At 43.1% G+C, this 16,059-nt stretch overlaps 1 protein-coding gene across 1 annotated transcript in view; it reads right to left on the reverse strand.

Moving 5' to 3' along the window:
* Ccdc112 (coiled-coil domain containing 112) overlaps positions 1-15,548 on the reverse strand; it is a 31,815-nt gene extending 16,267 nt beyond the window's left edge. The window contains exons 1-2 of the mRNA XM_021150836.1: positions 15,320-15,548; positions 1,701-1,822 (exon numbers count right to left, since the gene is read on the reverse strand). Coding sequence (XP_021006495.1) covers positions 1,701-1,822; positions 15,320-15,436 — 239 coding nt within the window. The 5' untranslated portion in view covers positions 15,437-15,548. The remainder of the gene's footprint in view (positions 1-1,700; positions 1,823-15,319) is intronic.
* Positions 15,549-16,059: the final 511 nt, after the last annotated feature.

Below are 16,059 nucleotides of genomic sequence, written 5' to 3' on the forward strand. Positions count from 1 at the left end.
TCCACTGTAGATGGGGCTACCCCTGGGCTGGTGGCCCTGTGTTCTATAAGAAAGCAGGCCGAGCAAGTCACAGGGAGCAAGCAAGTATGCAGTACACCTCCATGGCCTCTGTATCAGCTCTTGCCTCCAGGTTCTAGTTGTTTGAGTTCCTGTCCTGACTTCCTTTGACAAGCAATGATGTAGACGTTTAATTCAGATAAACCCCTTCCTCCCCTAGCTGCTTCTGGTGATAGTGTTTCATCACAGCAGTGGTAACCCTAACTAGGACAGACAACTTGATACTGGAAGAGAAAAATTATTCAGTAATATTTCCCAGTTATGGACCCTGTTAATCTACAGTAAAAATTGGCCTGGAAAAATATGGCCACTGATAAAATAGTAGGACTAATTTATGGGAGTAATCAAGTACTTTCTGACTGTTTTTAAAGCCTGTTCCAGAAGATAGAATGCGTGCCTGGTACTGTTAATTAGATCAAAACTCATGACTGGCTACAACCTGGGCCCTGTAGGAGAACCTTAACACTATTATTCTGCTAACTGGATAAAGTGTTATACTGCCCCTGCCAAGTTCTTATCTTCATACCCACAGGTCAGTGTATCTGTCGATTCTATCTGAGAAGCATTTTTCTGCACTAGGCAGAGATTGATACAGAGACCCACAAGTGATCAGCATGGAGAGACAGTAGAGTATTCGGGTATAAACGAGACATCAGTTTAACAGCATTTTCCCCAAAGCTCAGGGATCACCGCAGAAGTCAAGGGGGGAAAGCATATAAGACCTGGAGGTAGAAGAGGGCTTCACTGAAACAGATTTGCTGGACACAGCATGGATGCTGCACACATGAATTCACAGCAGCCCTAATTGCTTATACGAGACTTAGAGATGATCAAGCCAACCAAAACCCCAGCATGTCATGAATGACAGCCTACCTCTAGCTGAGAAGCTATTGGTAACTGGTGGTTCCTGGAGGAGAGAGACTAATGTTCTTCCAGGATGTAGCTCCTGAAGGAGCTTCAACTGATGATCCTAGACCCTGGCATACAGAGGCAGCAATAAGAACTCAGTGGGAGCCGGGCGTGGTGGCGCACGCCTTTGATCCCAGCACTCGGGAGGCAGAGGCAGGTGGATTTCTGAGTTCGAGGCCAGCCTGGGCTACAGAATGAGTTCCAGGACAGCCATGACTACACAGAGAAACCCTGTCTCAAAAAACCAAAAAAAGAACTCAGTGAGTTGAAAAAAGAGGAAGCAGAAATCACATGTTGTAAGAAGGGAAGAGGGTTGGGGAGACAGGAAAGGAACTAGAGGGGAGGGAATACCCTACATCAATCATTTACCCACTTCACAACCTCTAAGGGGACACACATTCCTTAGTACCCTTCCTGAGAAACATTCTTAAAGTGCCTACCTACAACTTGAAATACATTGAGATAATAATAAATACATTATTGTTTTGTTTCCTAAAAATACACTAATATAAAATGGTAAAAAAAATTAAATAAAATGGAGACAATTTCACCTACAGCTAATTTATATTAAATAGACTGCATTTAACACCTCCCTCCTCCTCCTTGCTATGTTTGTCAGGATAGTGATTAGAAGTTTCCTAATACTGTGAGACTGGGTAAGGTGGAGTTAATTTTATATTGTTCATTATGAAATAGCTAATGATATCATTTGGAGACAATATTCTTATACTCACTGGTTTTTAAATTTTTCTGCTGTACGTATGAATTCTGCTTTCTTCGTCCGACTAACTTTCTGTTTCCAGTTTTGAAGCTGAAAAGGACGAATTCCACCTGAAGCACTACAGCCGCCATCACTCTGCACAAAGAACAAGAATAAGCATCCGTGATAAAAGTGGCAAGAGACATCTAGAGAAACAAAGTTCTGTAATCTCTTCGGGGAGGGTGTCATCGTGTGCTCAGTCTAGGTTTTTAAATAGCATACTCTGGGGGCTAGAGAGCTTGTTCAGTTCCTAGCACCCAGATAACATCTTATAATTGACTGTAACACCGATTCCACTTCTGATACCCTCTTCTGGCCTCTGCAGTGACCACACATGCACATGGTACAAACACATACATACACACTTGAAGGCAAAATATTCATACAGATAAAATAAAAATATACTTTGAAGACAAAATAAATCTATCTTAAAATGCTAAAATAAACATGAAATGTTGTATTCAGGGATTACTGACAAAAACAGGTGTACTTTAATGATAAGTCATTTATCATCTCTAGATTGAACACTGTGACTTGACAGGTAGATCCGGGAAGGATGAGTCTATACCAGGATGGCCCAGTATTGTGAGGAAAAACAGATTTAAAGAGAAAAGAGTAGGCAAAACGAACAAAAAGCCAGAAAATGTGCTGAGTGATAATGAGAAACTAAAGGGGCCAAGGTGGGGGTGCTTGTTCTCTTCGAACACTCCAAGGGTCTATTTGAGAGGCTCACATCAAAGGAAGAAGGGATACAGTTCTGTACAGTCAGAAGGAAAGGTGATTAGGTCAAGGGATTAGCTAGGTAAAATCTGAGGGCCAGCGAGACTGGCTAGCAGAGAAAAGACAGCTGTGGCAAGAGAGCAGTAAAGGTGGCTAGAGAAGAAAGTAGGTGGTAGCTTTGTGCTGGTACACAGATGTTTTAGGGCCCATTGCATTATACTGAAGTATACCTATATGTTATTCAATGTAACACAGATGATAACAGCAAGGTGTCAGTCAGGAAAGTATAAACATGAGGAGGTGTTGGAGGGAGGGTGTGAGAGGCTTAGAGGGGGAGGCCAGAGATGCCTCTTCAGAGGCCAGCCTTCAGGCCAATCAGTCACTCGACCTTTACCCCGAGGGGGCTTCATTTCTCCAAAGAAATCTAACTTTCACAACCTTTCAGGAGTGGCAGTCGGTTTCATGTCACATGATTCACTTTAACCTCATTAGTATGCACATTTGCTTTCATCATTAATTAATGGTTAAATTATATGTCTACCAAATAATCGTTTTAAACTAAATTTCTTTACAATTTAATATCAGTAAATGTTTGATTTGAGCACCCATTTTATATACCTATATACCCAGTGCCACATAAAAATTTCTGACACGAGGACTAGAGGGATGGTTAGCAGTTAAGAATACATGCTGTTCGGGCAGAGGACCTAAAGTCAATTCCTGGAACCCACCATGGAAGGCTCACAACTGTCTGTAACTCTAGGGGAGGAGAGCCTAGGTCCCCGGCCTCTGTGGACTCTGGCTCTCATGTGCATGCATGCACACCTCCACCCCACCCCCACATATACATTCCTAAATAAAATAAATCTTGGAAAAAACCTTCTCAGGTCAGTGGGATAGTGAATAGAAAATGCTTAGGAAATCTGGCCATACTTAATTCTTAAAAAGAATGTGTTGGCTGGATTTGACTGTTTTGTTTTTTGACATAATCAGTTGATATTATTATGGCGATGGGGACAGAGGATATAAGAAGGAGTAGTACAGGCCAGGGATGAGAGTGTGACAACTACCTGGGCCACCAAAAGTCAAAGGCAGCGAGCATCTCAACAGTGTATGTGACCAAGGGCAGCTACTGAGAAAGGAGGTGTGAGAGACGAGGGGAAAGTAAACAAGGCTTTATGTTTCTCAGAGGAAGAACAGTTTTAAATGGGAATAGCACAGCATAAGATACTACTTGTCAAAAGTATTGACAAACTAGTGCTTTCCTAGATATTTATGAAGCTATGCACCACTGTCCTGCACCAAAATATTTTCATCACGCCAAGATAAACTCACAGCCGTTAGCCGGCTCTTCCTCCTGACGCCTTCTCTCAGGAGCCTGCTTTTCTGAGTTTGACTATATTGGATCAATGGGTATATAGAACATACAGTCTTTTTTGTATGTCTTATTTTACTTAGCCAATATTTTAAGACCCATTCATGATATTCTATGGACCTATATTTCATTCCTTTTGTGTGGATATGTGTGCACTACATACATATTCACATGTCTGAATGCATTCATGTATGTGTGGAGGCCAGAGGTCAGTCTTTGGTGCACTTTACTGTCTCCATTTATCTTTATGAGACAAGGTCACTCACTGAATTTAACTCATTAGCTGGCTGTGTGGCCAAGAAGACCATGAGATGCCCCCGTCTTTGCTTCACCAGCCTTAGGGTTGGCTATGCACTGTCGTACCTGGCTGTCAGATAAGTGCTGGGGAGTCCAAGTTCAGGTTCTCATACTTGTGCTACAAGCAGTGTCCCACTGAGTCATCCTTCTAACCTACCTTATACCTTTAATAGCTAAATTAATATTGTATTATATCAGTGGTTCTCAGCCTTCCTAATTCTGTGACTCTTGCATACAGTCCCCTCATGATGTGGTGACCCCCAACCACAAAATTATTTTCATTGCTATTTTATAACTGAATATCTGATATTTCCCATGGTCTTAGGCAACCCCTGTTAAGGGGTCTTTCAACCCTCAAAGAGGTTGCCGCCCACAGGTTGGGAGTCACTATATTATATGGATTTATTGGTCATTTTCTCTGCTCATGTCCATCATCTGATGAACAGTTGGGTTATTACCATTATGTCCCCAATATGAAGTCTACTATAAATATGCTAAACAAGTTTTAATGTAAAACATGTTTTACATTTTGTTACCATCTAGCCACAGAATTTGAGTCATAAGGTAACTTGTTCACTTTCTTGTTTTAGCATTTGAATTACCTTTTTATTGTTGAGTTGGAATCATTCTTTATGCATTCTGAATATAAACCCCTTATTTTATATTCATAAATCACTAATAGTTTCCTCCACTATGATCATCTATTGTAGCGGAATTTTTTTCTTTAATTAATTGATTGGATAATAAAGGCAACAAGAAGCCAATCTCTGGTGGAGGAGGAGGAGGTGGGCCTTCCTGAAGAAGAGTCATCCTTGAACGCAGGAGGAACACAGGAAGCCCTTTTGGTACGGGGAGGCAGGAGCAAGAGGAACAACATGTACAACAGGAACTGTTAGATCTGGTGGCAGATTCCACCACCATAAGATCTGCAATGTAGAATAGTTGATGAGTTTAGGACAATAGATCCCACACCCAGTGGTTGTGTCATCTGTTGATTCTAAACTAAGATTGTCTGGTGTTCTCCATTTGCTACAATCAGGTGGGCTGGAGGGAAAGAACATAACAGGGCAGAATTCAACCAGGCTTTGGGATGGGAAGATTGGGCAAAGGTGGATCTCCAAGGGAGAGGTAACCGCAGCCGAGTGTGGGCTCTCAAAAGCATTGCAGAGACTGAGAGAGTGATCTCTGAGCTCTGGAGATGCAGAGCCTGTGTTTGGGTGTTTGTGAGAGAAGTGTTGGCTAGGAGAAACATGAGGTCTTGGTCTCCAGCTACGTGCCGGGTTGGCAACAGACTGCACTGCTGGTGTAGACAGCATTAACGTGGTTTTTTTTTTTTTAGTAATTACACACTATAATCTATTCACTTCCTTGATACTGCATACTATTAAAAACATTTTCAGGTATTAGTAAACTTTTTTCTTTTTCTCTTTCTTTGTTTCTTTCTTTTTTTTCTTTTTTTTTTTTTTTTTTTTTTTTTTTTTTTTTTTTTTTTTTTTTTTTTTTTTTTTTTTTTTTTTTTTTTTTTTTTTTTGAGACAGGGTTTCTCTGTGTAGCCCTGGCTGTCCTGGCACTCACTTTGTAGACCAGGCTGGCCTCGAACCTCAGAAATCCGCCTGCCTCTGCCTCCTGAGTGCTGGGATTAAAGGCGTGTGCCACCACGCCCGGCTTACTAAACTATTTTCATGGTAACTGCTTCATTTTACTTTCCCATCAGCAGTATGTGAATGATTCTACTTTCCCTATATCCTTGCCAACACTTATTATTATTGTCCTTTTCATTACAGCCATCTTAATGGTTATAAAGTGGTACCTCACAATATTCTTTTTGGTGTGCTGGGGATCAAACTCAGGGCCCGGGGTGTGTGAGACACACTCTATCAATTACATACACAACCCCTCTGAGTGGTTTAGATTAGTTCATGATGACCAATGGTGATGGGCATCTTTTTATCTTTTCATCTTTAAGAGAAGTCTGTTTACCACTATTCTCTTGTTTATCTTTTGGGTCCCTGAATGTATACAGAGGCCAGAGAAAATCAGATGTCCTGCTCTATCAACGACCACCATCCTTCCTGGAGACAGGATCTCGTACTGTTCTCCCCATGCCTGAATCTAGGCTGGTGGCTAGCAAGGCCCAACAATTCTATCTATGCCCTCCATAGTGCTTAGGGTTATAAGTGCATTCAGCCACATCCAGAATTTTACATGAGTGCTGAGGATTTGAACTCAGATCCTCATGCTTATGTAGCAAGAACGTTTATTAGTTTATTTTCTATTACTCTGATGTAATACTGACCAAATGCAACTTAGGGAGGAAAGGGTTTATTTGGCTCTGTACAGTCCATCATGGTGGAAAACCAAGTTAGTGACTGAAACCGAGTCCATGGAGGAACACTTACTGGCTTACTCCAGACTCAGGTTTGGCCACCTGCTTAGGGATGCCACAGTCCACAGTGATCTGGATACTCCTTCATTAATTAGCAAACAAGAAAATGCCCTATAGACATGCCCATAGGCCAATCTGATGAAAGCAATTCTTCAACTGAGACTCCCTCTTCCTGGCCAGGTTTACGTTTGTGTCAAGCTGACACAAACTACACTACCTCTACAGTCTCAGTCCATGGGATCTGGCTAATGCTTGAACTGGAGGCGGTGGCTCACATCATCCACATGATGCTGTCTGCAGGCCTGGAGTACATGAGTCACAGGGTCGTGGAGGCTTCTAACAACATTCCAGAGAAAAGCCTAGGAGGACAGGCAATATGTAGCAAAGTCAGATTCCCTTCCAGAGTCCACGAAACAGGAATATATGAGCCTAAGCTTTAAGGTAGACTCGGGATGCTGTAGACATAGGAACATCTACCTAAGAAAGCGAGACACCAAGGAAAGGCAGCCCAAGAAAGAGGCCACAGTGGAAAGGTAACGCTACCCAAACTCACTGGTGATCAATCATGACACCATGTGGCCCAGGTGCTGGCCATGGAGCCGCGGGGTTTAACATTTGGCCCTCTGGCTTTCAGTCTGGCTTTGGTCCTATCCCTCACTTCATTCTCCCATTATTCCTTCAGAATGGAAACGTCTATTCTGTGCCACTGTATATTTAAAGTAACTTTATTTTTTTACTCAATAAGCTCACAACTAGGTGATTGTCCCAAGTCTCAATAGAGTTCAACTTCTGAACTCACATTATAAAACGGCATGAGTTTTGAGGGCTAGGAGTGGAACGTTACAGTTGGAATCTCAAATGACTCCAACAGGCTCCTGTTTTGAATGCTTGTTCACTAGCTGGTGATTCTATTTTAAGAGCCTGTGGAGCCTTCAGGAGGTGGAAACTGTGGAAGTGGGTCACTAGAGCAGGTATTTGAAGATTACAGTCCAGCCTCTGGTTGCTGGTTCACACGCTGCTTCTGAGCCTTCTACAATGTGAATGGTTTCCATCACAGTTTCAAAGACATGAACAGAGCCCTCGACAGTGTTTATTGTCTTCATCATCTTCTTCTGCATTTCCAGACAGTATAATCTGTGTTAATCACGTTTGCAGGTTTTTTTTTTCTCCAGCTAAACCTGGCGTGGGCCTCTCTGGTGGTGTTTCCATTTCTTGCACTTTTTAATCCCCAAAATTTGATTTAATACAACAGAGAGAAAGAGATCATTCTCACATGTTTTGTTTTGTTTTTTAATTTCTTTAGATATGAGTCCCTTCAGTTTTTTAACATTTCAAATAGATGAGTAGATGATTACAGCTGTGCATGGTGGTACATCTGTAGACCCAGCTGCCGTGGAGGTCAAAGCAGGGGAACCCTTTTAGATCAGCTTGGGCCATATAGCACATACGTACCCATCTCAAAGTAAACAAAACCATACCACCAGAATTAGTATAAAGTTGCCTAGCACAGCCAATATCCAGTAGCTCTTCACTGTTCACTCCCTCCTAAGTGGGAACTGGACTTGGTTTCTTTACACAGCATAATTTCTTTTTAAGAAATGAACGCAATATACTGTGGCAAGGCCTAAAGCCAAAAGCAAGGCTTCTGCATATTGTTTTGTTGTTGTATGTTAGTCAATTTATGAAGTAATTTTGTAAAGTCTTTATCTTTGTCTCCTGTGACACTGTAACCTCAGCTAGCTTAGCTGTTGGCTGACAGTCACCAGAGACTCCTGAACGCTTTGACCCAACGCGTACCTTGGTCCTCTTGGGGAGGGAAGGACATCGGTATGCTGCTGCAGCGCATCTCAATACGCAGGCCAGCAGCTTACACGCTGGCTTTTCCTTTTCATCAGCACAGGACTCCAGTCAGACAAAGATGAAGACTTCTCGGGCCTTTCTCCCTGCTTCCTCTTACCACATAACAAACTATCCAGAAACTAGTCTACCACACACTTAGTGACTGAAACTAACAGTTCTGCAAATCAGGCCTAAGGTCCAGGTGTGAACCAAGAGAACATTACGCTAAGTATAACACAGCAAACACAGACATGCTCTTATTATATGGAAATCCTTTAACAAAAGCTGGTTTCATGGAAAACGACAAGAGAATGATGGTCACCAGCGACTGGAGAGAAGGAAGGCAGAGAGTGAGTAGCTGCCCTGCATGTGAGCAGCACCACTGTATGTGCTGGTGTCTGGGAACGAAGAGGCAAGGAGCTGAGTCCCAGCATTCATCTCATTCATCTTTCTTGCTTCTTGATCATAGATGCAGTGTGACCAACAACATCACACTCCCTCCCACTAGTGTATTTTCCTCTCCACAAGAGACGGTATCCCCTCAAACCATGAGCCTCAAGTGAACACTTCATCAACTTGCCAGGGATTTTGTCACACCAATGACAGGTACCGAGTACAGGAAGTTTTGAGTTATGTACAGTAAATTAACTCTGGCCAATAAAAACACGTATCAAGTGGAAAAATAAGTTTCCAAGATGTCTGACAAAAAAAAAAAAAACAGATACAATTAGTTTTTTAAATTGGTTATTTCCTTTATTTACATTTCAAATGTTATCTCCTTTCCCACCCCCATCCCCAAGCTCCCTATCCCATCCTCCCTCCCCCTGCTTCTGCTTCTATGAGGGTGTTCCTCCACCCACCCACCCACTCCCAACTCCCCACCCTCAGTTCCCCTACACTGGGGCATCTAACGAGCCTTCATAGGACCAAGGACCTCTCCTTCCACTGATGCATGACAAGGCCATGCATGCAACGTATGCAGTTGGAGCCAAATGTACTCCTTTGTTGATGGCTTAGTCCCTGAGAGCTCTTGGGGGACTGGTTGGTTGATATTGTTGTTCTTCCTGTGGGGTTGCAATCCCCTTCAACTCCTTGGGTCCCTTCTCTAATTCCTCTATTGGGGACCCCGTGCTCAGTCCAGTGGTTGGCTGCAAGCATCCATCTCTGTATTTGTAAGGCTCTTCCAGAACCTCTCAGGAGACAGCCATATCAGGCTCCTTTCAGCATGTACTTCATGGCATCCACAATAGTGTCTGGGTTTGGTAACTGTATATGGGATGAATCCCCAGGTGGAGCAGTCTCTGGATGGTCTTTCCTTCAGTCTCTGCTCTACAATTCATCTCCATATTTGCTCCGGTGAGTATTTTCTTCTCCTTCTAAGAAGGACTGAAGCACTCACACTTTGGTCTTCCTTCTTCTTGAGCTTCATGTGGTCTGCGAATTGTATCTTGGTTATTTGGAGCTTTGGGGCTAATATCCACTTATCAAAGAGTGTATACCATGTGTGTTCTTTTGCAGTGGGTTACCTCACTCAGGATATTTTCTAGTTCTATTCATTTGCCTAGGAATTTCATAAATTCATTCTTTGTAATAGCTGAGTAGTACTCCATTGTGTAAATGTACCACATGTTTTGTATCCATGTCTCTGTTGAAGGACATCTGGGTTGTTTCCAGCTTCTGGCTATTATAAATAAGGCTGCTATGAACATAGTGGAGCATGTGTCCTTACAATTAGCTTTTATTTAGCAATTCTATGCTATATACATTTGTCAAAATATCCCATTGAGCCACATAAATATATAATTTGTTCACTAAAGTATTAATTAATTTGGGCTAGTGAGATGGCTCAGTGGTTAAGAGCACTGACTGCTCTTCCAGAGGTCCTGAGTTCAAATCCCAGCAACCACATGGTGGCTCACAACCATCTGTAATGAGATCTAGTACCCTCCTCTGATGTGTCTGAAGATAGCTACAGTGTACTTACATATAATAAATGAATAAACCTTTGGGCTGAAGCCAACAGGGCCCAGGGCAAGAGCAGGAGAGATGGCTCAGTGATTAAGAGCACTGACTGCTCTTCCTTGAGGTCCTGAGTTTAAATTTCCGGAAACATGGTGGCTCATAACCATCTGTAATGAGATTGGATGCCCTCTTCCGGTATATCTGAAGACAGCTAGTGTACTTACATATAAATCTTTAAAAAAAAAAATTAAGGTATTGGCAAGGCTTTGTTCATTCTAGAGTCTTCCAGGGAGAATTCACTTCCTTAGCATTTTCCAGCTTTGAGAGGCTGCCCTCATTCCTCAGCTCAGACCACTTCCTCATATAACTGCATTCTCTGGCTTCTGTCACTGCATTTCTTATAACCTCTGGTTTCTCTACCTATGCCTAAGACCTTTGGGGTCACAGTGGGTCTACTCAGACAACCCAGGATCATCTACCCATTTTAAGGTCTTTAAATCACATCTGCTAATTCTTTTTTTTTTTTTTTTTTTTTTTTTTTTTTGGTTTTTCAAGACAGGGTTTCTCTTTATAGCTCTGCCTGTCCTGGAGCTCACTTTGTAGACCAGGCTGGCCTCGAACTCAGAAATCCACCTGCCTCTGCCTCCCCAGTGCTGGGATTAAAGGCATGTGCCACCACGCCCGGCTATATCTGCTAATTCTTTTATGATATAAAGTTATACATTCACAGGTGCTAGAAATTAAGACATACATAACCTTGAAGATCATTAGGCAGCCTCACATACCTGGACATACACTTAGCCCTACATCATGTACTACATGATGTACATGATGACTTTTTACAGGAAATCCATTTTGAAGAACATTTAAAATCAGAGAGTCCTGGAATGTACATTTTGTTTTTAATTTAAACTTTTTAAAATTTGTGTGTGTGTGTGTGCTGTATGCAGGTGCCCTCAGAGACCAGAAAGAGAGCATCAGATCCCCTGGAGCTGGAGTTCGAGGTGCTAATCTAGGTGGCGAGGAGCCAAACTCAGGCCCTCCAGAAGAGTGGTTCTTCACCACTGAGCCTCATCTCAGGCCCCATGGGATGTAGTTATCATTGAAGGGCTATTCCAGTCAGCCAAGAGACAGTAAATTCAGATCATTACAGGGAAGTCCGCCTGAACCAAAACAAAAGATATAAAGCCTTGCCTGTCTCTGGTATAACACCTGGTTCAAAACCATTATGGGATTATTATTGTTAGATTCTTTTAAAAAGGGGCTGGCAAGGTGGCTCAGCAGGTAAAGCTCTTGCTACGCCACGTGTGCTCCTTGTGGCATTCAGGCATATGCACATGTGTATGTGCCCATGGAGACACGCACAGACAATAATTAAGTTTTACAATGTTTTAAAGTCATAATTCAACAACCAATATGGCTAAAAGAACAGCTCCTAGGAACAAATAGGAAATTTGAGAAAAGTACTTTTTAACCTTGAAAAGGGCTGTGATCCTAAAGAGATGTGAGCAAAGGCCTGCTCAGTCCAACAGACCAAAGTAAGGATGCTTTAATTAGGGTTTCTACTGATTTGGCAAAACACCATGACCAAAAGCAAGGTGGGGAGGAAAGGGTTTATTCAGCATTACTGTTCCACACCACTGTTCATCACCAAAGGAATTTAGGACAGGAATTCAAGTAGGCCAGGAACCTGGAGACAAAAGCTGATGCAGAGACCATGGACCGGAGTTGCTTGCTGGCTTGCTTCCCCTGGCTTGCTCAGTCTGCTTTCTTAATAGAACCCAGGTCCACCAGCACAAGGACAGCACTACCCACAATGGTCTATGCCCTACCCCACTGATTGCCAATCAACAAAATATCCCACAGCTGGATCTCATGAAGTCATTCCCTCAATTGAGGCTCTTTCCTCTCTGATGACTCCCGCTTGTATCAAGTTGAGACAAAACCAGACAGTACAAAGGACAACTGCCAAAATTCAACTTCGTGAACCAATGAGTTTTATTGGGGTTACTTACAGAGTACAGGTGAGGGGTGACTTATAGGAGAAGAAATTACCCAAAGACATCTGCAACACTAAAAGCCCACCCCAGCCTGGGTGACAGACAGCTCAGGAAAGCGGAAGCCTGAAGCTCACTGCACAGCACACAGACAGTTCACCAGGTTGGAGAGTGACTTTTCCAGGCAGTGTTTCTGGTCACTGCTTCTTCTAGGTAGCTTGTCTCATCTAGCTCTTGTAGGAAGCTGGGCTAGTCTGAGAGTGTTTCTCAGCAGTCCTTCCCGTTTATGTAAGCTTAGAGAGGGAAGGCCCTAGTGCATTTGGTCAGTTTCAGGGTCTTCTCGAAGCTTCTGAGTTGTTTGCTTCCTGCTCCTTACAGAACCTTTCTTTAGAACATCGGGAGTCCTTTCATTTATTTTTTATTTTTTTATTTTTGAGATTCATTTTATGTGTACGGGTATTTTGCTTGTATGTACGTCTGTGCACCATGTACCTGACTGTTATCTGTAAAGGCCAGATGAGAGCTTTGGATCTCCTGGAATTGGAGGTATAAATGTTTGTGAGTCAGCATATGGGTGCTGGAAATCAAACCCAGGTCTTCTTGAAGAACAAGTGCTCTTAACATGTGAGCTATCCAGCCCATATCTGGAATCATAAAAGACCATATGAAGACATCAAGAAGACAATAGAGAAACCTCACAAGAAAGTAACCCTCAGCCGGGCGGTGGTGGCACACGCCTTTAATCCCAGCACTCGGGAGGCAGAGGCAGGCGGATTTCTGAGTTCGAGGTCAGCCTGGTCTACAAAGTGAGTGCCAGGACAGCCAGGGCTACACAGAGAAACCCTGTCTTGAAAAACCAAAAAAAAAAAAAAAAAAAGTAACCCTCATGACATCTTGAATCTGGACATCAAGCCTCTAGAAAAATGAAGAAATTTAAGATGTTTATGTCACCCCATTTGTCCCATTTTGTCAAGGGAACTCTGGTAACAGGAACTTTAGATGTTTTGGCAGAGATATCTAGAATTGTGAAACTATAATGATAAGAATTATATTTTCTCAAGTAAACATTTATGGCTTGCTTTTAAGGTTAGTTCAAATGTCCATTGAATCATCTAACAAATCCTGAAGTTCAGTGCTAGAGTACAGGTTTTGTATGTGTAAGTGTGTGTGTGGCTAGGGAGATACTGGGAAGAGTATGAAGGAAAGACAATACACAAACTTGTTCAAAACATCACACCATAGTACACCAATGGTCCTAATTTCTCCCATGGGTACCATTTATGTGTTGGTACACATGCATGTGGATGTAGGCCAGTAGATGATGTCAGGCGTCTTCCTTCATTTCTCTCCACCATATTTTATTTTCTTAGACAGATTCTTTCACTGAACAGAGCTCACTGATATGACTAAGCTGTCTGGCCAGCAAACCTCAGACATCTGCCTCCAAACTCTCCAGCCCTAGGATTACCGGTACACGCTGTAGCGCCCAGCCTTAAACTCGGGTCCTCAAAGTTATGCAACAAGCACTTCACCCAAGTGAGCCCCTATTTTAAATTAAAAAATAAAACCAGCATTAATATTAATATTCCCGAGAAAGTCTACTTCATTGCGACTGTGATTCTCAGCTATAAGGTAAACACAGTCTCAGTATACTGACATTATTGGGCAAATAATTCTTCAGGGAGAGACTGTCTTCTAGTCTCTACTCCGTGTTAGTAGCACCTTTCAGTAGTAGTAGTTAGTAATTAGTATCCTGCCTCTTGTGGCAACCAAAGATGTGTCCAGGGATTGCTAAATGTCATTTAGTGAAACAGACCCAACAGGTCATTCTGATCCAATCCCTGAGAAGGTAAATGCAACTTTTACAAATCACTGAAGCAGAATCATGATAATGTATGCCAATAACAGTGTTAGGAAGCTGGAAAGAAAGGTATACCAGGATGCAAAACCTGATTTAGGTGGGGGAAGTCATGTTGGCTTGCTACAGTACAGCAGAAAGTTGTCATGAAAAAAGACACTCAACAAAATTACACCACTAAAATAAGACCATTTTTTAAACTTTTTGTTTCATTTCGTTTTTGAGAAAAGTTCTCACTGGACAGCCTATATCAGCCTCTAACTCTACACATTCCCACCGCTGCCTCTCGGACTACAGGCATACACCACAACCCAGTGGCCATGCATTTTTTTAAAAATACATACTTAAAATATTTTACATAATCTATTTTTAAAATGTATTCTATATTTTCTCTCAATACATTAGGGAGTTATAGAGCTATATAGATACAGAGAAAATAAGGATAAGAACTAAAGGATGCATAAAAAAAAAAATCTTCCCTAGATATAATTTCCTTAACTTCACACTAGAAAGAACACTGTATTCCCTTAGAAAAGGAAGATGGAGACTTCTCAGCTCGCGGTAGTTTTCCTTCACGTCTGGACCGAAGCACAAATATTTAGTAAGTGCCTACTATCTTGAAGGTACACCGTGCTGGGCACACAACAGGTACAGTCCTTGGAGCTAGAAATACAACAATGCCTAAAGCTACTGAAAATGTCTACCTAACTGGTACTTATTTTCCTGGAGGCAGAAACACAATTTAAAAAACATGAATAAAATATGGATTATATCCCGTGGTATTAAATGCTATAGGGAAAAAAAAAAAACTGAAGCAGAAAAGGAGTCTGATCATCTAAACAAAAGATTTCCATTCCACCATGTGGAGACTGGGGTCCTTAGGAGCCCCATCTTGGGAAACACCTATCCGGTCCCTCCTTGTGTCCTAGCACCGATGCAATCAAACAGATCCACTTCTTGGTGCTCAGACTCCAAGCCAGCTTGGAGCCCTGGACCACTGCCGACTTAATACCCAGAGCTCCCATCATTAATTAGCTCCCATTTTTTAAAGAAAGGGAGTCCTCTCAAACTGAGGCCTGACCGAGCCCCGCACAGCCGTGGCTCCGAGCGCCTTCAAACGCAGGCCCGCCCCGAGCAAGGCCGGAGCCTCCGAGGTTACCTGTTGCGGCGTCGGCGCCGCTCCCACGCCGGTCCCCGCAGCCGCGCCCGCCCCCGCCACCGCCCCGGCGACTGCTGTTGCCGCCGCCGCCACCACCACCGTAGTCAGAGCCGCCATGTTTCCTCGCCGAGACTCCCGCGCCCTTGCGCGGGATCGGCTCCCGTGGGGGTTCTCCCACGCTCCGCACACTGTTCCGAACCGCTGGACCACTGGGGCGGAGCGCGAAGCCGACCCCGCCCAGCCTTGGGGGGTGTGGCCTCACGGGGCGTGGCTACATGGGGACGGGCAGCTTGGGGCGGGGCTTGCCGGGGCGTGGCTGCTGAGGACTCTGGTGGGAGCGCAAGGGAGGGAGCAGAGTTAAAGGCGGGGTTTGGGAGGGGCGGAGCCAATCCCGGCTTGTAGGTTTTGGGGGTGAGGGTACTGAACCTTACTGAGGAGCAAGGTGGACACGGGGTGGTGTAACGCAACGCGGCTCTGCTCAGTTTTGTATTTATATGAGCTTTGTCAATACTGATGTCTGTTCTGTTCGCTCGTGCCCATAACTGCTAAGAAACGCTTTGTCTTCCTTTAAATTGTATTCGTGTTATACCAACATATGTATTTTTCATACGATAGAACTGTTCTCTATTTCTGTTTCACGTGCTGGTGAAACTTAGTAAATAATAACACATGTTATTTTATATTTTCAAATTAAAAAAAATTCCCCTCAAAAGCAGGTATCAGAGCCAGAAAAGCCATAG

This window comes from Mus caroli, chromosome 18 (genome assembly GCF_900094665.2).
Source record: "Mus caroli chromosome 18, CAROLI_EIJ_v1.1, whole genome shotgun sequence".
Lineage (NCBI taxonomy): Eukaryota > Metazoa > Chordata > Mammalia > Rodentia > Muridae > Mus > Mus caroli.